Consider the following 21,849-nt stretch of genomic DNA (forward strand, 5'->3'; position numbering starts at 1 on the left):
CGTTATAATATAATAATAGTATAATACTGGCCCGACAATCATTATTCACGTCAAGCGCCGTATATCATCGTAATGAATTAGGTACTCGGTTTAAGTCGAAATACGCGTGTCCCAAAGTCTTCTGCTGAGTTCTGCGACTGATTGTCGCACGAAGGTTGAGTCAGTGGCGGTGTGTTCTACATACGTCGTCGCTACACGTAATATTAAGTGGTTATAAAGATAATGATAAAATGATTCGTCGGTATAGGCGTTTTTTTCTAGGCTTTTTTCCGCCATTCAAATCCGTCAGTTGATTTTATAATTTTTACGGGACGCCGTATATCATCGTAATGAATTAGGTACTCGGTTTAAGTCGAAATACGCGTTTAGTCTTCTGCGACTGATTGTCGCACGACGGTTGCGTTAGTGGTGGTGCGTGCTACACGTAGTACTACGTAGGTAATTATTACATTATGCGCACACGATAATACAAATTGTAGGTAAGGGGAAAATTTTTTTTTTCTGCGGCCTTTTTTTCCGCGATTCTAATTTGTCAGTTGATTTTATAATTTTTACGGGACGCCGTATATCATTGCAATGAATTAGGTACTCGGTTTAAGTCAAAATACGCGTTTAGTCTTCTGCGACTGATTGTCGCACGACGGTTGCGTTAGTGGTGGTGCGTGCTACACGTCGTTACACATAGTATTAAGTGTTTATTATATTATGCGCACACGATATAATAATTCGTCTGTAGATGGAAAAACGTCGTTTTTTTCTGGGGGTTTTATTTCCGCTATTCAAATTCGTCAGTTGATTTTATAATAATATAATATTCGAGTGATGTTTTTTCACCTGCTGTTCACCTGTGGATAGTCTTAAACTGCTGATATATTTTAACCGGTTATGACGCTTTAATAACATTTAAAAAAGGCACTTTAGTATATTATTATAGTCATGGACTTCGATCGGTGGCTCCGTCTTATAGTTGCCAATCACCGAGTCGGCCAAAAGTATTAAGCGTGGTGAAGAACCAAAAATACTGTGGGAAAAACAAATGCTAATTCAACTTGAAATGACTATTGTATACATTGAATAATAGCAAACTTAAAATAAATAAAAACTAATTATTGTATTTGTTTGACCAACACCTGCGGCTATGACGAGTGTACTATAGTATTAGTATCGCGGCGATGGCGTTCGTTGTGCTATAGAATTTATATAAGCAACCTTAGCTCCCCTTGCGATTTTCCTCTGTGGCTCCGGAGATCCACACGAATCGATCTGTTAAAAAAAAACCCCGTATAATATATTATGGTAATATGAAATTTCAAACTACATCATATAATATACTATAATATAATAGCGCATGACGTACTTTCCTGCGGACCACGCACTGACCCAACGCTTTTATTCCGAATCGTGTGCATGTCGCTTCACTCGGCAGGACATCTATCATTCGAAGTAGCTTTTAAACTAAATAATAATATGTTAAACGAATGTGTGTGTGTTGTTTTTTATTTTTAAACCTTTTTTTGCGAAACATTTAACATCCGTGGGACATGGTCGTTTTATTTCGTTCCAGAGAATCGCTCGGTTAAGTACAAACCGACATAAAATGTACCTAAATATAAAAAGCATGAGGTGATATTTTATTTTACTTTTCTTATTGATGCTGCTGGTTTTAAAAAATGTAAGAATTGACAGAAAAGCTACATAAATCAAGGCTAAACGTCAAAAATACAACTCTTTTCAATGGGAGAAAAACAAACTGTTTACACAACGTCAAATGTTCTTAAGAATAATTTCCAAACCCGATCATCGAAAGTCAACGAGAAAAACTCGTTTGTTCGATATAAAACCGTAAACAAAAATGACACTTCGATGATCAAACAATTCACCGGAGACCACAAAGGGAGACGTGTCAATAGATTTAAAATAAATATAAATCCGAAACCTATAGTGTTGTGTTACTCTATACTATTGTAAGTATTATTACTATAGTCGAGGATTTCCTCTTTTACACAAAGATGTATGCAACGTATATTATTTTAGTGAAATCCTGCAAATTAATAAATTTATCCATCGACCATCGTGTAATAAAATATTATCACAATATTCAAAATTAATATGTTCTTTGTGATTTTACTACTTACTCGGAAACATCATACATTATACTCGTACCTATTATTTTTCGTTGCAATTTAATTACTGTTGGCAATGTATGCAATTTTAATGAAGTTTCGCTTAGGTACTTTATTATGCATCCGCAAACTGTGTTTAAGTAATACGCATAAGAGAGAATGCCTATTTTTAACATTTTTTTTAAACTTTAAACGATATTTTATAACATAGTTTTCACTATAAACAACATGAATTTACAAAAAATACAAATAATAAACAGGTACATAAAAATAGTACAATTCATGTATTGTTGTATATAATTAGGTGTGTGCGGTGTGCCTATTAATTTTGTGACATTTTAATCATCATTTTGAAATAAACACTAATAATTGTTTAAAATGTATATACAAATTTGAAATATTTATATTTATATCAATCATAAACATACAATAATATGTTAAAAGAGACACCTATTCTTAAAACAAATCAGTTATACTGTAGAAATTATAAAAAAACTAATTTATTTTCTGCATCGGAATTGTGTCTTATAGAAGAAATTATGAATAGGCTTTTCTTGAAAAAATAAAACACATCGTTATTCATCCAATCATTAGTAGTTTCCTTGTTTATTTCTAATCGAATCGATATAATGAACTAGTAGTTTGTATGAAAAGTTTAAAAGTAGTAATACCGTAAGAAATAATCTCTTTAATTTTCTTCTTGCAAAAAACCTATAGTCGTATAGATGATGTTTCTAGTTTATTCGGAATTAGTTTATTGTTTTTTGTCCCTTAGAATTACTTTTTCTTCGACTTATAAATGGTTATTTTTATAATCAACTTTAAACACACCTACAGAATACCCTTGACAATTCGAAAACTCGAGAAGAAAATCAAATTAATTTAAGTTATCCAAAACTAACGAGATATCATGATTTAATATAGTATTTTAATGTGAATCAGTTTCTAACTGATAGTTTCTAACACTTATATTTAAATAGCTTTTTTTCATTTTGATATATTTTAGATAAGTATGTAAAACTTAACAAAACTCACAATGATTTTCAACTCCTATATTTCGTAAATGGAGAGTAAAAGACAGAGTGATATTGAATGATTTCTTACGTCAAAATAACTTCATGTGTATTAAGTTTGTTTAATAATACGCGTTCATGCATCGAGGCACAGATTTTCTATCAATATCAATTTGAACCGAGAGTTATAGAAGTCTGAAATTGTAGTGGTAAAAATAAATATACTTCTTAGAAATAACAACAGAGAAGCCATCTTCATTCATAAATTTTTTTTTAATACCAAATAAAATATACTTAGCATTTTATACACAAAAAAATATATTTAGTTGAAATATAATAGGAGCTTCGCCCCCTCCACGCTCCACTTACCAACCTCTATAGATTTCAACACCCTCAGATGATTTTATCTAAAAAGCTTTTTATACTTCAATAAATACTTATAACTGAAACTGTTTATTTAATTATTATATATTTTATGTCCATGTTAATTATAGAACATTGAATGATATTTCAAAACCTTTTTATGTACAAAGAATTTTACAAATCCTAAAAATAATTAAAAATATAATATTTTTGATAAAAATTGAAAAACGAAAATAATTAAATTCGAATACAACACAAAGTTAAAAAATATTTACTTGAATGGCTATTGTTATTTGAACTAACGATGTTTTTTCTCGGCTGTAAATTATAATCTTAACATATTATTATACGTAAACTCAAACGTTGTATTTACCAGGCCTTACGGAGCAGTGCATATTTCCTATATTAATGAATGGGGCCGACATCGTTTTTCATACAATATAATATGTACCCACTTTTATTACTAAACCTATTATCTATATCAGCTATCACTTATTTCCTATCTATGATAATATAATATATATACATCGACATAAGTGTATAATTTAACCAGGGCTTGCAAACGTTATAATAACGTTATGATTATAACGTTATGTTTGATAAAAAACGATTGAAATTTGTAAACGTAATTATAACGAAAAACGATAAACATAAATAAATAAATAACACAAAACAAAACGTAACGTTTAACAAAATATATGATATATCATTAAACAAAACATAACGCAAAACGGTATATATTGTATTCCATTAAACAAAATAATTAATTTCCAATTATTTAATAATACTTAGTATTATTCAATTATTTATTCGATCCAAGAATTAATTTTATCCCGTATCCGGCCTATCCGGGAGATCCCGTATTAGATTTATTTTAAAATTTAATAAGAAGGTATTAATAGAATAATTTAATTACCAATAGCTAATAATAGTGATACTCAGATAATATTGTACTGTACTATCTGTACTACGGTCGGAATTTGTACCATTCAAGTTATTCAACTATTGTGTTCGGTGATCATTGGTATTTATTTTGTTGTTTGTGAATGTTCTATTTAATAATGGTAATATGGTTATAAGTATAATTTAGATAGTATAAATTATACTATGTTGTCTACACTCTATAGTATATTAGCTATGTACACACTTTTATATTGCCAATACATATTATTTAACTTTTAACAACATAAATTATAGATTCTGATTATTTTGTCAATTGTAGGAAGGTATAAAATAAATGTTGACAAAGTATGTCAAAACAATCAGAGTAAAATATGTTTGAAACATAGATTCCTGCTTAAATGATATTCTCAAGCACAATATTGTAAAACTTACTAAATAATTTTAACATTTAAAAACCTAATAATACGTTCAAAATTTCAAAATAATGATCATGATTTTTTTTTTATATTTATTATTTTATAATAAAGTCCTTAGAGCCTAGGCAATTTATTAAATTCAATAATACATTATCACTTATAACTTAAGATTAATTATCATCATACTGTTTTATCATTTATTTTGTTTCCATTTCTTTACGAACTATGTATATTGTAATTTAATCTGTATCACTGTACTCTACCTACTTAAAACTCAGAATAGGAAAATTATGTCCCCAAAAAAGGTCATAGTCATATACTTTTAAATTGCGGCCTGTGTACTTTTAAAACAGGTATCTAAATACTTTTAAATATTAAATAACGATAAACGCAAAAATTGTATAACGTTTTAATTATGAATAACGTTAAACGCAAAAATTGTATAACGTTTTAATTCTGAATAACGATAAACACAAAAGTTGAATAACGTTTAAATTTTGAATAACGATAAACTCAAAATTTGTATAACGTTTTGATTGTAAATAACGTAAAACAATATTTTTTTTTCAAATGCAAGCCCTGAATTTAACAAAATATTAATCACAATAACTATAATAGGGCTCGGGACTTCTGGAGTTTTTACATTTTTATTAAATGGTCCAAAATGTGTGATAAATAGTGATCACAGTGATATTCTAATTCTTTATATCGAATATTGTGTCTGTGCAGCGCAAGCAGGTTGTCTTTGATTTAATGAAGATTAAACTCCCTATGTGATTTTTCAATACTTCCGGGTAATTTTATTGCGTTATAGTTTTCAACCAATAACGAGTAACGACCGAAATAGGCCAACGTTATCTTAAATTTTATAGCATATTTACTTTTCTTTCAATGCATTAAATCCCGAGCCCAAATTATAACAATAACCTAACTCGGTGGCGTGGAAGTATAACAATATATTTAGGTCAAAAATAAAATACCAAACGTATAAATATTATCAAAGAACATTATGCTCTTCGTTTGTTTTTTGAAAAACCAGGTAAGTTTGTTTTCACACGACTTAAGTACGTATCTACCCACTAACCACCCGCTTAAAATGTATGTCAATTGCACCTAGCGAATAAAATATTATTACTTCGACGACATTGAGTCTACGCGATAGTATACCTACTGTATTATTGTATAATATGTATATACATTATAACGACGTACTCAATGCGTTGATTAATATGGTCGGAAAATTGCGTCTATAGGCGAAGACACCAAAATGAGATTCAACATGAAACCTGGACCCGGTGACACAGACTTTGAACAGTGGCAGAGCGCTATGAAAATGGTCGCGAGACTTCCGGACGGCGTGCCACATGAGTTCCGGAACACGGTACGTATCTATATTTATAAATTATTATTATCTACACCTATCGTGACCGCCCTATCGCGTTCACCGCCTGCAACCACCACCCACTACCACGTGACTCCCACACGCCCCCACTAGTCCCGATAAAAAGATTTACTATCGCGTGTCGCCTATGATGTAATACGAAATAAATATAAAATGATATTGGTTCGTGCCGATCTATAATATTATCGCACGCGGACCCGCGGTCCGTTTTGCGTTGCACAGTTATGGTTGACTCTGGCGGAAAAATACTTGTCGTCCAGGAACGTGGAGTGGCCCAAGGTGGAACGATTTTGTTTCAACGACACGACCAACCCGGACGACGAGGAGTTGGGCGTGCAGATCGTCAAGGACCTGCACCGGACCGGTTGTAGCCTGTTCTGCGGTTCGTCCGGACTGGAAAACCAAGCGCTGCTAAAACGGGTGCTGTTGGGGTTCGCTCGATGGAACAAAGCAGTCGGATACTGTCAGGGGTTCAATATGTTAGCAGCGCTCATACTGCAAGTGATGGAAAAAAACGAATCCGACGCCCTAAAGGTTGGTTTGCCGCACTGTGTCAATGAAATCTTGGCGACTCGAAGCCCTTCGTCCCGACAAAATAATATCTACTTGTCGTGTGTTTCGACTGACTGTTTCGAGTGCCGATATTTCGCCGATCCATTAATGCATCCTCGGAAGTCGTCTAACTACTATTGGTGTATCTGTTTTGCGCTTAGGTAATGATATACTTGATCGAAGGTGTGCTTCCCGAAGGTTACTTTGCCAACAATCTCCGTGGACTGTCTGTGGACATGGCCGTGTTCAGAGACTTGCTGAGAGTCAGGCTGCAAAACCTATCGAGACATTTAGACCGGTTACAGACTGAATCGAAGGACTCCGGTAAGCTGAATCGTTTTTGCCATCCCATATTTTCACCTTTATATGAATAAACCATAATATAATATAATATAATACATTATATATACATAATATACCTACTATTGAATAGGAACCAGCTACGAACCACCCCTCACGAACGTATTCACAATGCAGTGGTTTCTCACGCTGTTTTGCAATTGTCTTCCTCAGCGCACAGTGCTTCGGGTCTGGGATTTAATATTTCTTGAAGGAAGCACAGTTCTTTTGAAAACCGCCTTAGCTATCTGGGACGCTTTGTCCGAGTAAGTATATATTACTATATTCAGGCCAACACTCTGGCGGCACTGTAGCTATACATAGTTGTGAAGTTTTTGGTAGATAATAACAATTTAACGCGTTTACAGACTTTTGATATAAAATACATGTACATATTATATTACTATACAACCAACATCCTTGGCTCGAGTACAACAACCTTCTATAATAGGTTATTGTAGTTTATACTGTGTCGACAGTGTGAAGTCAATTATACATTTATTTATTTATTTTTGCATATTAAACATATCCAATAATAACAAAGCACAAGTCAATTAATTTAAAAAGAAACTCGTTATTTTATTACAACCGTAGAATTGGTAATATATATTCAAAGATTTTCTTATTTATATTATGAAACAAATTATTTGAATCCTCTCACATTGTAATTATTCACAAGGAAATATTTTTAATTATGTTTCATAGTTAAATGCTTATCAAAACAAACAAAAAATATAATTTTAAACGTTGTCACCACATTAGCATAAGTTATTATAATAACTTTATTTTTGTGGTTTTTTTTACGACGGTCAAAATTAAAAATTATTATTCTCATTTACATAATAAATAATAATAAAAGCACACCATAATATATACATCGGAAAGATCTTCAGCGTAAAGAACATTTAACCTACATAAATGCAGAAAATTTAAAACAGACTAGTTAGTTTTGGGCTAATTTTTTTGCGAGGATTAAAAGTTGAAAACACTTAAGAAAATTGAACAAAAACTAATTAAACTAATTTCAACTCATGTCATGAGTTTACCAAACGTGCGTTTTCTCGAACTATATGGTTATTTTACGATTTCAACGTTAATACTTACAGTACGTTACGTCTTAATACAGATCCATTTAAACTCGGTTAGACATTTTGTTTTATGTGTGCATAATATGTTATAATGGCGCAGGTCTCTTCTATGTATTGCATAATAATACGATCACAATGTAGACGGGAAAACAAAAGTTTGAAATATCTGAATATATTTTTATAAAAAGTTTTTTTTTTTTTACCGACGTTAAACAAAACTGTTCTATTTAGCCGGATAATGACGGTGACAAGTGCAGATGAATTTTATAGTATTATGGCTGTCCTCACCAGAGAAATGCTTGAGTTCGGTTTAATGGACGCCAACAATTTAATCAACGTGAGTATTTTCGTCGACGAATTTACGTGTCCCAGACCGTCGTAGTTATTATAATAATAATGTCTACTAGTGTAAATTTTTTTCACACACGTGGGATTTATCATTAAATATGGTGTTATGTAAAAACGTGTTCGTATCATTCGTAGACAATCAGTACTATGAACGAACTAGTCGAAGTCAAAGAACTCCGAGAAAGATACATGTACAATATAAATCCGTGGGTGAGTCACGTGGCGAAACGAGGACTGCGATTGTTCTACACAGAGTCTGACATCGAGGAGACGGACAGCGATGACGACATCGATGGTAAATCTTCTTCGGTGGTCACTGCAAACAATGACCGAAAGGACGGCTTCAGGACGAAACGTAAGATAACGACGATACCCTACCCGGCTAAACTAGTTCCTAAACCTCTCGACAAAAACAGAAATTCATGCGTACAATATTTTAATTAACACGTGTTTTGGATTCTTATAGACAACAAATCCGGTAGAAGCAATAGGCAGCCGACTCCCAGTTTGGAATCCGAAAGAGAAAAGGTGGCGTTAGACATATCTTCATTGAAGAAACAGTACAGCAAACTCAAAGAAAGACAGAAACAGGTCCAAGTCATTTTGACAGGTAGAATACAAAATACGTATTACATAGGTACGCTTAACATCTTTTTGGACACGAAGTCATTGCTTGAAAATATCAGACAAATACTACGTGCCTGCAACAGTAAAAAAAACCTATAAATCTCCATGCACACTCGAATAAAAACTAATAACGGCACATAACAAAACTCTATTCTTACAGCTGCATGTAACGGACAAAACTTTATTGGGACCTCTAACTCTTCAGCGATGAATCATTTACTGTTCGGCAAAACAGCTCTCAGATGCACATCGATCGGCCCCATACCCGGATCCATACCGTTAAAATACATCCAAGATGTCAAGAAACCGGAACCCAAAACAGGTACCTACATTATAATATTCCATTATTACATATTATTATACGCTGAATATCATACAGTATATTGCGTACATATACAACTTCCGGTTACCGTACATAACACGACAACGACCGGTAATCATCTAAACGTGCCTTTACTCTCTCTTTATCGCAGGACCATTAACTTAACACGTCGTATTAATATCACAGTGTCTTAATTGACTGAAGGCTGTGGATATTTTTTTAAATCTATACAACGTTATCAGGTATTACCGTAAAGTTAAAAAATATTTAACTTATCGTCGTACTGTTACTGCAGTGGTCATATGGTTATCAATCATACTGCGGATAAAATATTTAAAATATTAAAGGTTTCACTGACTAACCACTAACTTGCTAAGTTTTAAATATGTCTACCAAGATAAACCAAATAAAACAACACGAAAAATTTTTAACGACACGATGATAGAGTGTAAAGGCACCTTAAACAAATATGCAGATTGGACCTGACCGTGGTACAGTTTGTTGTTAAAGTCCGCATGTGAAAATAATAATATTTTTATGCATGGTATGATTATTATAATGTTGTTAAGGGGATCGTTAGTGGACAGTTTTTAAGGAGTTCGAAATAGGCAGTTTCCAATTCGCATGCATGTGGGTCAGGGCTGTCCTTAGGATTTGCGAGGCCCAGGGCAAAAACCAATTTTTAAACCAATTTTGCCACTTTTTTCAAACGCGAGGCCCCCCAATGTAATCAAAAAGCGTGAGGCCCCCCCCCCCCCCTAAGGACGGCTCTGATGCGGGTATTGTAAATGTGTGCGTATTAAGTGACCATTAGAGTGTGTGACTGTGTGTAAAAGAAATAGCGGAGCGCTTTTACACGCGCATGTACAAGTCACCGCATCGACGTTGGGCGAATGAACGGTAAACAATTTATATTAAATTGTATGTACTTATTTTCCATCCTAACGATCGACCTAATAATGCGATAATATTTCAGAAAACTGATCTGAATTCTTTATAATGTCTACTTGAGATCGGTCAGTCCATATTTTGGCCAGACAATACTGAAGGAATTTGGTTTGACGCATTACAATTTTTAAAACTAATTTTAATTAATTAACTAATTTACTATAGGTTATTATAAAGGTGATTATAAATATCTATTTTTTCAGCTATGATATCTATGAATAAAAATATGATATTTTTTAATTTTATTGTTCGTCATGGCGCTAACAATATTTGGAATATCAAAAATCGCCTATTCAAACCTAGTAAACTTGTTAATCAATCATAATCCGTTTAAAAACTAAAATCCATCAAACAAAATTCCTTCAGTTTGTCTGCCACTTTTTTCATCGACTGCAGCCCCCTTAAGTTACTTAATTTTGTAACCCACATAACTGTGTATTTTTGGTGTTTCAGAACCACGAGTCCGAGAAAAACGGACCGTGTCGTCGTCATCGTCTTCGTCTACGTCCACTGAACTCTGCGACGATCCCGCGTCCGATTGCTGCAGCGAACGGTCGGTGGATGACGATGGGTGCAACGGCCACGATGAAGATGGAGACGGAAATTCTGATCTGATCGTCGACGTCGTTGTAAAATGTCGTCTACCAGACGTAAAATCCGGCAATGACGATGACAGTGACGTGAGTCTAGCCGAAATGTTGAGAGCTAATTCGGAACTGTTAAAGCGGATGTGCAGAGGGAAAGCTCCGGCGGACGATCCAGAAATAGACTTGGAAGAACGGTTGCCGGACTTGATCAACGACATCGGCATGCTTGGCGAATCGTTGACCCCCGTAGAGACTTCGACCTCAGACGGCAACTTCCGAGACTTGTTTTCGAACGACTCTATAACCACTGTCGAGAGTTCCACCGACAACTTCCGAGATTTGTTAACGGGTGAAGCGCAATCTGTAGCCGAGACTTCCGCCGACAGTGACTTCCGAGACATTTTTGCGGACGAGTCATTATCTGCAGCTGAACGCGATGATCGAGTACTTCCGCCCCAGCAATCGAAAGGAATCCAAGACAACATTGAGGATTCCGCTACGCCGGCACCGAAACCATTTGCTCCGTTCCCTTCGAAAGTCAGGCAGCCCAAACGGCTCGGCATCGAGTTGGGTCTATACCCGGACGGCTCGAATTGATTTCTTCCTTTTTCCGATGGTTAATTACAGAATTTTAAATTTTAAAATAAAAACAATCATCATTAAGTATTTTTTTACATAAAATAATTTTTTTTCGACGATATTTTAAATATTATTATAATTTATTATTATCGTCACGTCGTACGAGTAGGTCACATAATTTTTGTAAGCGACTGATGCTTGATCTTTTTAAATGTTTTTGAAAATTTTACCACACATGTGATATTTTGTAAAAAAAAACCAAATCCAAACGTTTCTTTTCGTATATATATTTATTGGTATTGATATTATATAATAAACATTACGATTAATAATAAGAATATCATAATATATAAATGGATGAGTATTAGTATGACATATTATTATTATTTATGTATAATTATTAACTACTAATTAGCTTTAAAAAATGTCGCCTATCACAGTCATCCTTGACACTTTCCAGTGATTGAGCTTCATTATTTTTGTGTTCTGGAGTATTTTTATCATAAACTTATATTAATACTATTATATAGGTATTATACATAATATATACAAGTTATATTTATTTTTTGTGAAACGAATAATGAATAATGAATAACATAACAATATGATACGTACGTATTGCTCATTCTACATAAAATGCATATTTAATATATTATATATCTATATAAATTATAAATATTATGTTAATAGTAAATACTTATTCGTTATACAAATAAAAATTTTAATAAATAATTGATAACTATAATAACAATATGATAATGATAAATATTGTTCAACAATGTATTATGTATGATAAACTTATTATGAGCATTTTTGTTAGATTTATTTTACATAAAATCATGCCTATCGTTATCGTTAAAAATACAATAGGTACATATAAATCATAATTCCTATCTCTAAATAAACGATGCAATTATGCAAAATAATATTATATAAAAACATTAAAAAAATTGTACAGTGATGATTTATTTTTAACGCAACTTATTTTCAATTTTTAATATATACTCGTGACATCATGATAATCTAATTAATAATATAACAATATTATTGTTCTAATTTTAAAATAATCGATATAAAAACTACCTATCGCATTGATCAAGGACAATAAGATTTAGGCATAATATATTTTATATCTCATTAATGCATACAAATAACGGGTATAATTTTCTGTGAATTCATAAAACGGAGAAAAATATTGTGTAAATGCTCGGTGTTTACATATAAGAAGAATGGAAAGTAAAAAACATGATTGTTTAGACACGAGTTAGACTTTGAGTACATGACTTCAATCTATAACTATATGTGTCTTAGACTAGAGTGAACTTCTGAACTTAGAACCCATAACAAAATACAATATGTAATATCGATATATTGATATACTATTATAATAATTACCTTGTGTTATAAAATACACAATGTATTATAGTAATAATTCTACAGCAGGTACCTATCTAATAAGGTATTATAAAATCCTTAAGTATAAAAAATATCTTGTCAAAATTATCATGTATACATGCAATTTTAACAGAATGTTTATACTGCGGTTTTATACTATACATCATTCAATTTTCAAAATATTTTGACACATTTTGATCTATTTATAGACATTTTCAATTTGTTTTAGCTTTTTTTTTCTATAAATGTCAATAAAATATTTTTTGTTAGGTCAAAAAAACAATGAAGGGGTAAAAATAATTATTATACCTTATATTGCTATTTTTAAAGTTTAAATTCATTTTGAAATTTTTGATTCCCAAACAGCGGTATTTTAAATTTGAAATAAACACGTCTTAGATAGATAGTTATAATGTGCGAGTTTGCAAATTTTTTAATTTTTTTCTTTAAGGCCCCTGCAAATGTGTCATTTTTAAGGAGTTGTGTTTAGGCAATTATTTCTTTCCTACGATTACTGATCGTCTTTGTGTGTGTAGTACTGTAGTTAATGATCATTAGTATGTGTACTCCTCTGCCATCACCCGCGAACCGCATGAATTTACACTTCATTGATATTTCTTATCTGGTTTATGGTCGCACGCACGCACATGCACAAGTCATTTAAAGTCATTAGAAAACCAATTTATGGACGTGAAATAGCCGTCGCACTAACAAAAATTAAGGTACTTCTAGTGGTTTGATTTAAAAAATGTTAAGTTGGTAAACTAGTTTGTGTTGGTAAACAATCACGGTCGGAGTACTTTTTCAATTTTAGCAAATTCTTGACGAAGATAAATATTTTACATTTTATACATTTTTAATTTTTAATATTAAATATATTTCAAAAATATCTAAAATATAAAAAATATGCTCCGACCGATGCAAAGTAGACTAGTTGACCAATTAAAACATCTTTACATTTTTTAAATCGAACCACTAGAAGTACTTTAATTTTTGTCAGTCGCTAAGGTCGTTTTGATGAAAAATGAATAGGGTTTGCAGGGCCCTTAACTTCTTAGATATTGGGTATTTACATTTTTTACTGCTAAGGGCTTCAAGTGTATATTTCGGCACCCCTAAAAAATTGTTGGCGACCCTCCGTTTCAGAATCGCTGGAATATACTTAATGCATAACCCACCTTCAGATACTCTATACAAAAAGTAAATTTAAGACAAAATTATAAATCAAGTCACAGTTTCTCTTTTGTAATAATATTTGTGATTTCATTAATTTTCAATATCTTGTATTATTAATATTGGGAAAATAGAAGCCGATATTATCTGCTCATAATTGTGACTAACACAATCATACTTTTATATAAAAGAATATGATATACTATTTTTAACTAATCACTTTTTTTAAATTCATTATACTGGTGGACTCTGATTGCACCACGGCCTCTCAACCCAGTGAGGCGATTACTCTTTCAGGAAATTGATTAAACCCTCAATCATATTACTCCCAATTCAAGAGGTTATGATGACTAACACAATCATATATAAATATTAAACATAATACATTTCGTAATATTTTTCTATGAAATAATATGATGTATTGTTACATGACATATTCGTTTTGTATTTCCTATTATATATGACCCAATATTGGTGGACGCTGTAAGCACCACGGCCCCTCGATCTGGTGAGGTGAGCCGGCACGTCTCTTTTAGATAAATGATTAAATACTCAATCAGGTCTTCCGGTTCACTAAAGATATATACTTTTAAGATGGGATACTTTGAAGAAAAAATAGAAAATTAAAGAGAGACTGTGTGAAATAACAAAATATTGGGCTGCGTACCAGTTGATTTCTGGGTACCTGTTTACTTTTACCGATTGAATTGATTACTGGGTGATCGGTGGCGGCTATCCTCAAATAATTATGTACTGCTGAGGAAAATTCTGATGACCCATCCACCCAAACAATTTAATGGAAAATACAAATTACCAATATTCAATCAACGGGTCACAATTTTAGTTAATATATGAACGATGTCAAAATATAATTTATCTAATAATTTTTTTTTTTAAACAAATCTTTATTTTTATAAATTAGTTACAAAATATATAATATTTCTAATATTGAAACAATCACTTTTTTAAAGTAAAAAATATATATAATAAACAAATATTAAGGAATTGAAAACAGTTTTTAAAACGATGCTTATGTTACTTAGATTTGTAAAAGAAAGGAGCTTATTTTGGCACCTCAAACTCCGCTATACTATTAATTTAAATGGCAATCTATAGTTGATAGGAAAAAAATTTGGAAAATGTTACTTTTTCGAACTTAGGTGTTGATGACATACCTGTTGATGGAATTTTTAGTAGAAAGTTTACTTTTAGGGAATTTTTAGTGGAATCCAAGCGAACTTCAGAACTAAGCTAGTTAGTTTACGACACCATCGAGTAACAATTTTGCCAAAAAAAATTTCTAAAATGTTTGTTCTAACTATTTATTACTAGGAAAGGGATTGAAATCAGTTTAAGGATTTTTAGATTACTTAGATTTATAAAAGAAGTTCTGCACAACTTAAACGGAGAACGTGAAGTCAGGCGTCTGTTCGGCACAACTTGTGGACGTGGAAACAAACGTAACTAAAATTAATAGGTTATTATAGTATTATATAATGGACATTTGCATATTACTATACTATAGATATCAAAGAATTTGTGAATACGTGCAATATTCACGACGGTGAATAAGTTAAAAGTAAAAATCCAAAGTTTTATTTTGATTTGCTGTATTGTTTTTGAATTTTACATCACTTTTTAGTGTGGTGGAAATGTGCATTATGGTTCAAGTAGTATATTAGAATAATATAGTAAATTTAGATGATAATGGAGTAAAATGTACGGAAAAATTTCTGAAAATCAGTTTTATTTTGTTTGCCTTATTGTTTTACGATCTGCATCCATAAAAAAATATCTGTGTGCACATAACGTCTATATAACGGTTCGAAAGACACAATTTTAAGATACGGTTTTAAACAATGTCTGGTAAACCGTTTTAAACGATTTTGATTCTGATACTTTTGTAATGGGTTTTTGGCTCGTTTTGCGATATATTGTAGGTGCCACGTTGTAAGACGGCCGCGGCGTGTTGTATAGGCAATGTAGCTACATATGATTGTGGTCAATGCCAGATGAACGGCACCAATGAGGTGTACAATAATTATACTTCACCGTATAATAAATAACATAATATTTTAATGCAATAGGTTGCAATGGTCGTTCAAAAAATTGATGTCCCTATTCGTCCCGAAGTCGGTCGCATCGTCACTGTCGACTGTCACGTTATCGAAAGTTTTCAGAAATGTAGATTTTTAGGGAAAATCTATAAAAAAAAAACGGAAGTCATCTTCCCGTTGTGTAATAAACTAATAAATAAACGTAATATTACTTTTAATTTGTTTTATTTTTAAATATTATTAAAGTCAAATCCAGTGGAGACGCACCGCCTTTAAGTATTTTCGATGCGTTTTAGGAGCGTTATCGTTGCGCAGCATTTGCGACAATTTCACGCATTTTTTGAGAGGGGGGGAACAAAAATAGATAAATAAATAATAAATAATTAATACACTAAGATGATGTGTTACTCAGTGATATTCTTCATAATATTGTTTGTATTGTCGCCTTATTTTTTTCATCAATCGAAAATGGAAGATAAAGACTCACCATTACATAAATCTATAGGTTCACAAACGAGTAATTCTTATTATATAATTATGCAAGACTCTTAATATTAGATTTATTTGTTAGATAATATCCACTAAATAATATCCACTCAGAATCTAAAACACACATCATTATAAATAAAATACATTCTTTCGCTCCACTCAAAATCTAAAACTATTACAAAAATATATGTTCTGGTTGAAATTGTTAAAAACAATAAAATGGATTAAAACAATTAACAAAACTTACTCATTGTTCCATTTTTTTAAATATTATAATAAATTCAAATCAGTTAGAATCAATTATTTCTTTTCGATGGCACATTTGTTTTGATTATTTTATTATGTTTATGCAAAATATTTAGTAAAAGATACCAGGCACGTCCTATATATTTCACAGAACATCAACATATTCTCTAAAAATTGTTGAATTCTAATTTACCGCGTAATTAAACGCATTTATTGGCTGGAATACCTACTTTATAAACGATAGATCACTAGACTCTAATATATATATATTGAGAAAGACCATTACTTAATTTCAAGATTTTTGGGGTATGTTGAATGTGGTTTCTTTAAAAACCTCCTTAGGACGAGGAGTATTCCTTGGGTATTGTTTATATAACGGACAAACTATTGACCTCTTAAACGTTCCGTTAAAGTTGCACTTTCGATGTAACTACGGCGGAGGAGATTGCAGGAGAATACACATTGAGTTATTAAATCATCATCAATTTCTCGGGAAAATTTATTTGGACACGACATAATGTAGCAATGACAGCAACCTGCAACGATCAAATCACCGCGTGAAACAAGCGACGCACGCCTCAGAGCACGTGTACGGCAGCGTGTAACGTTCAGCTGCGTTCTATCGACCGACAAGAAATCATGAGCTAGTGAAAAGTTCACACCCTCTTCCACACTACGTTTTGTCCCTCAACTTTTAACTTTAAGGCGTGTTAAGTAATGTGCTCGACGAGATACTTTTGGCCTCGGTGCGTAAATATTAGACGAATGTTTTTTCTTAACAAGTATTCAATAAATTAAGTCACTTTGATTTTTTTTTTGTGATTTTATTTGTTCGCCCGTTTTTTGTTCAAACAACAACATGTTTTCTTGTTTATTTATAAACGCAGGTAGTTAAATAAATAATTATAACTGTATTGAAAAAAAACCATATTGTAAAAGGAAAAAGTTCTATTAAACTTCAGCTATGTGTTATCATAATATTAACGCAAACCAAGAGAGAAAGTACTTGGCTGTCTAAGATAGGGTCATACAGTAATTAAAGTCCATATAGGTCCTTTAACCAGAGGACGTGCATGAGGATTCTGTATTTCTGTCTTCCTAAATATGACCATGCTTATAAAACATCCTCTTTAAGGTTTAACATACTATACAGCTGTTCTCCAAGTGGTACGCTATGCCTCGAAGTAGATTCAAAATAATTTACTGTGTTAAAAATAGTAAGGTAAAAAGTTAGGTATTTATTTCTGATATGTTATCATTTAATTCGCATGATTGTATAAATTAAAATGGTTCAGATTGATGAAAAATATTAATTTACAGAATATTTAGTTGAATATAATTAATGTTTCTAATTCTATCGAAATAGTATTATTTTAATTTTTAAAAACATATTTTATTACTTATGAATCATGGTTAATGATAAAATATTTAATCATATAAACTATACACAATTTAAATTCTTTAAAAGTACTGTTAATTTGAATTTAAAAAAATTATATCAAAAATGAGAAATTTGAAGGTTTAATTAAGTTAGTAATAATATAGGGTAAATACCTACTAAATATTAAAATATTAGAAGTACTAATCATCACAAGATCCCTTGATCCACCATTGATTGCACTAACGTAATAAAATGAATACGTTTAAGTAATAATGATTATTTTATTTTATTTTACACGGAACGCAAAAAAATAGTTTTGAGATCACAGAATTTTTTTCTTATTTTGAGTCACTTTTTGAGCCTAGTCCATAACCGAAACTAATATAATATAATCTATTAATCTATGTAACTATATTATATATGGACACAATATAGTATCACTATAATAATACTAGATGTGTACCTTTTTTTGTAATTCATAGATCGTCGCAGCTGCCATACATATAAACATTTAGCTGGGGGGTCATAGGAGAATAAAATTATGAAAATTAATAGGAATAGGATCACAAATTATTAAGTAATATTGCCCTACGAGAGTAATAACAACATTAATATTGTATACATAATATTATAATATAATATAAAAGGTTTTAAAATGTAACTCAATAACAATAAATTAGGATGACTTACGTCAGTAAGACTTAATTAATAATAATAAAAAAAAAAAAAAAAGGTTGCATTTTGTTTATATTTTTGTATTTTGTACTATCGTTGCAGCCGTTGCAGGTAATTATTATTATTAATTATTATTTTAATATTATTACATACGTATTGGTTGAAAAAAGAAGAGAAATCTGATCAAAAATAAAATAAAAGTGGATGGCACAAATTGTTTGTGAGACTGTGAGGGGGTTTCGAATTTTTTTAGTGGGTTTGGTGGAGTGGGGTGAGTGGTTGTCGGAGATCCTTGCCATACATTTAATTTTGTACTTCGTCGCCACTGGATTGTCGAGAATACTGAATTCTTCTTCTCACTCCAAAAACATGTCTGATCAGTGATAATATTATCATCCGTCGTATTACAATAGTCATGACGGCAGCGTGAGATTTCTGTAGTGTGTGTGTATGTGTGTGTGCTGCGTGTTAGTATATTATACTACAATAATTATTAACTCCACTACTTAGTGCTTTCACTAAAAAACTTAGCTAAAACAAGTCGATGAACAGTATGGATCCTTGACTATAGCATCCAGACTGAATCCGGACGCGGATTTGGAATATGAAAGGATATATTATGATGAAATACATCGAATGTAGGTAAACAACTGCACAACGTAAATCATCTTTATATTATAATATTAATTGATCTGCGGACTCCGAATGGTAGACGGGAACGTTAAAAAAATGAATACGCAATTTGGGACATAATTGCAGACGGTGATAATACCAGCAGCAGTGATAAATACATATAAAGTCACGTTCTCGTTTTACTATACGTCTGCACACGTGTAAAACTGAGATATATTACATACGGATACGGTTATTTATTTTCGTTTCTCTTATGAAGCATGTGTGTGATGTCCGTCACGTTGTACAGAGCGTGATTATATCATATACCTAATAATAATACATTAACGTCGATTCGCGTAAGAGTGAGAATGTGAGATATAAGTACGCGTTGTTTGTGCCCACCAGCCACATCCACGAACTCCTGCAAGATAGAAGCTCATATTTTCATCCCGTATCCGGCATTTGTACGCAGAGACGTTAGTAGTAATAATAATAATAATAATAATAATAATTTATTATTATTATTATATCATACCACTATTAATTATTGTGGCAAGGCCCCGTTGAGGAATACGATTGTATAAATTTACTCTGTCATCATATGATGAACTCCTTCAGTCGGGAGAAATCGAAATTCCCGGAACAAAAATAAACATAATATAAGTAGGTACTCCAAATAATAAAGTAACTCTATATCAAAGAATTTTTTTCTCACACACCTATTTCTTGCTATGAAAACTGCAGTAATTTATCAAAATAAAAATCCTAAAATGTTATACGTTGGGTATAAAATTCTACATAATTGAGACTTATTGAGTAGCGTCATTATTCATCGTTTAAGGCTGTTGTTATGTTAAGTGTGAAAGTAAAACTGTCGATTTTAATGTAAACACATGGCAGATTATTATAAAACAATATACAAATTAATGACCCGATGACCCTGTTGTGTGTTTATGGCGCACGTAACGTGTGTGTAAGACAATTCCAAACTATGTACACAAATGAATAATATATGCAAGAAAAAATTTCAGATTTAGATGATTCTCTCTGATAATTATAATAAAGGTTATTAGTTACCGAACTTCAGGCCATTAAATCGTCCATCTTTTTTACTTATTGTTCTAAATTATATTACAAAAAATAAAAAGTTACCGACTAATTGTTAACTTTAATATATGGTTATAATTTTATAAATGTATTATAATTTACTGTTCTTTCAGGTACAAATAATTTAAATACTGTTTTCACATTCCGGTCTTAATTCATACTTATAATACTTAGGTACATAATGATAAAATGTCCATCTAAACGTGGTTCTTGAAATCCGTGTAAACGAAATAAAGATATACAATATCTACTTTTTGGTTTTTAATTTTTAATCAACATCAGTTGTCGAGTGCATAAGTTGAAATCGTTTTTATTTTACTTGAGTTTTTAAAATATTAGTAGAGGTTTATTGATCCATATTAAGAATTAAGATAGAATTAATATAGATAGTATTAAGATAGTATTGATATCATCATAGCGAGACAGCTATACATAAAAAAATATTGCTTAGGCGTTCGTAAGGCGTATTAATAATATTATGTACACTATTATTATAATCTCCCCTTAAAGCTTGAGTAAACTAAAACAATAAACAAGTTTTAAACTACATTCAACCACTGTTGATTAAAAAAGATTAGACCGCTATAAAAACCCTAACACGTAGTGAATCATTTATTTCCTGGTATTGCATAAATGTTACATTTTCATAAAATAAATCGAAAAACGTGTGATCAGACTCAGGGTGAGGTTCAATTTGTACGACACAATCGCAACGGGAGCGAGATTGTTGAATAGCACTATATTATTATTGTTATTATTCTATTATTCTAAACATTAAAACTTAATTATACGTGAAATTCGAGCTTTTGAGAACGATCAACGTGCCGACAACTTGACAGACAGCGCGCGCGTTGAGGTACGCGGCAGCAGATCTAGAATTTTTTTTGTAATAAAATTTGGTTCATTATTATCGTGAAGTTGCACGAAATTCGATTTATCATAAAACCAAAAATGCAATGCCAGCTCATCCTCGAAGAAAAATTTCACAATTTTTGATATTTTTATCCGACCAATAATCAATATCATAAACGTACTTTGATCTAATCGAATGCGATGTATTCACCATTGTGGTTCAGCTGTCGAGCAAAGGTCGTGGTTTCC

At 31.7% G+C, this 21,849-nt stretch overlaps 1 protein-coding gene across 5 annotated transcripts in view; it reads left to right on the top strand.

Annotated features, from left to right (window-relative positions):
* LOC132952422 (TBC1 domain family member 30-like) overlaps nt 1-12,218 on the top strand; it is a 41,951-nt gene extending 29,733 nt beyond the window's left edge. For all 5 annotated transcript variants that reach the window (XM_061024716.1, XM_061024717.1, XM_061024718.1 and 2 more), the window contains 9 exons: nt 6,072-6,199; nt 6,443-6,754; nt 6,934-7,096; nt 7,206-7,377; nt 8,431-8,536; nt 8,683-8,902; nt 9,014-9,157; nt 9,335-9,496; nt 10,898-12,218. In XM_061024716.1, the coding sequence (XP_060880699.1) occupies nt 6,072-6,199; nt 6,443-6,754; nt 6,934-7,096; nt 7,206-7,377; nt 8,431-8,536; nt 8,683-8,902; nt 9,014-9,157; nt 9,335-9,496; nt 10,898-11,628 (2,138 nt within the window). In that variant the 3' untranslated portion in view covers nt 11,629-12,218. The remainder of the gene's footprint in view (nt 1-6,071; nt 6,200-6,442; nt 6,755-6,933; nt 7,097-7,205; nt 7,378-8,430; nt 8,537-8,682; nt 8,903-9,013; nt 9,158-9,334; nt 9,497-10,897) is intronic.
* Nucleotides 12,219-21,849: the final 9,631 nt, after the last annotated feature.

The sequence above is a fragment of the Metopolophium dirhodum genome, chromosome 9 (genome assembly GCF_019925205.1).
Source record: "Metopolophium dirhodum isolate CAU chromosome 9, ASM1992520v1, whole genome shotgun sequence".
Lineage (NCBI taxonomy): Eukaryota > Metazoa > Arthropoda > Insecta > Hemiptera > Aphididae > Metopolophium > Metopolophium dirhodum.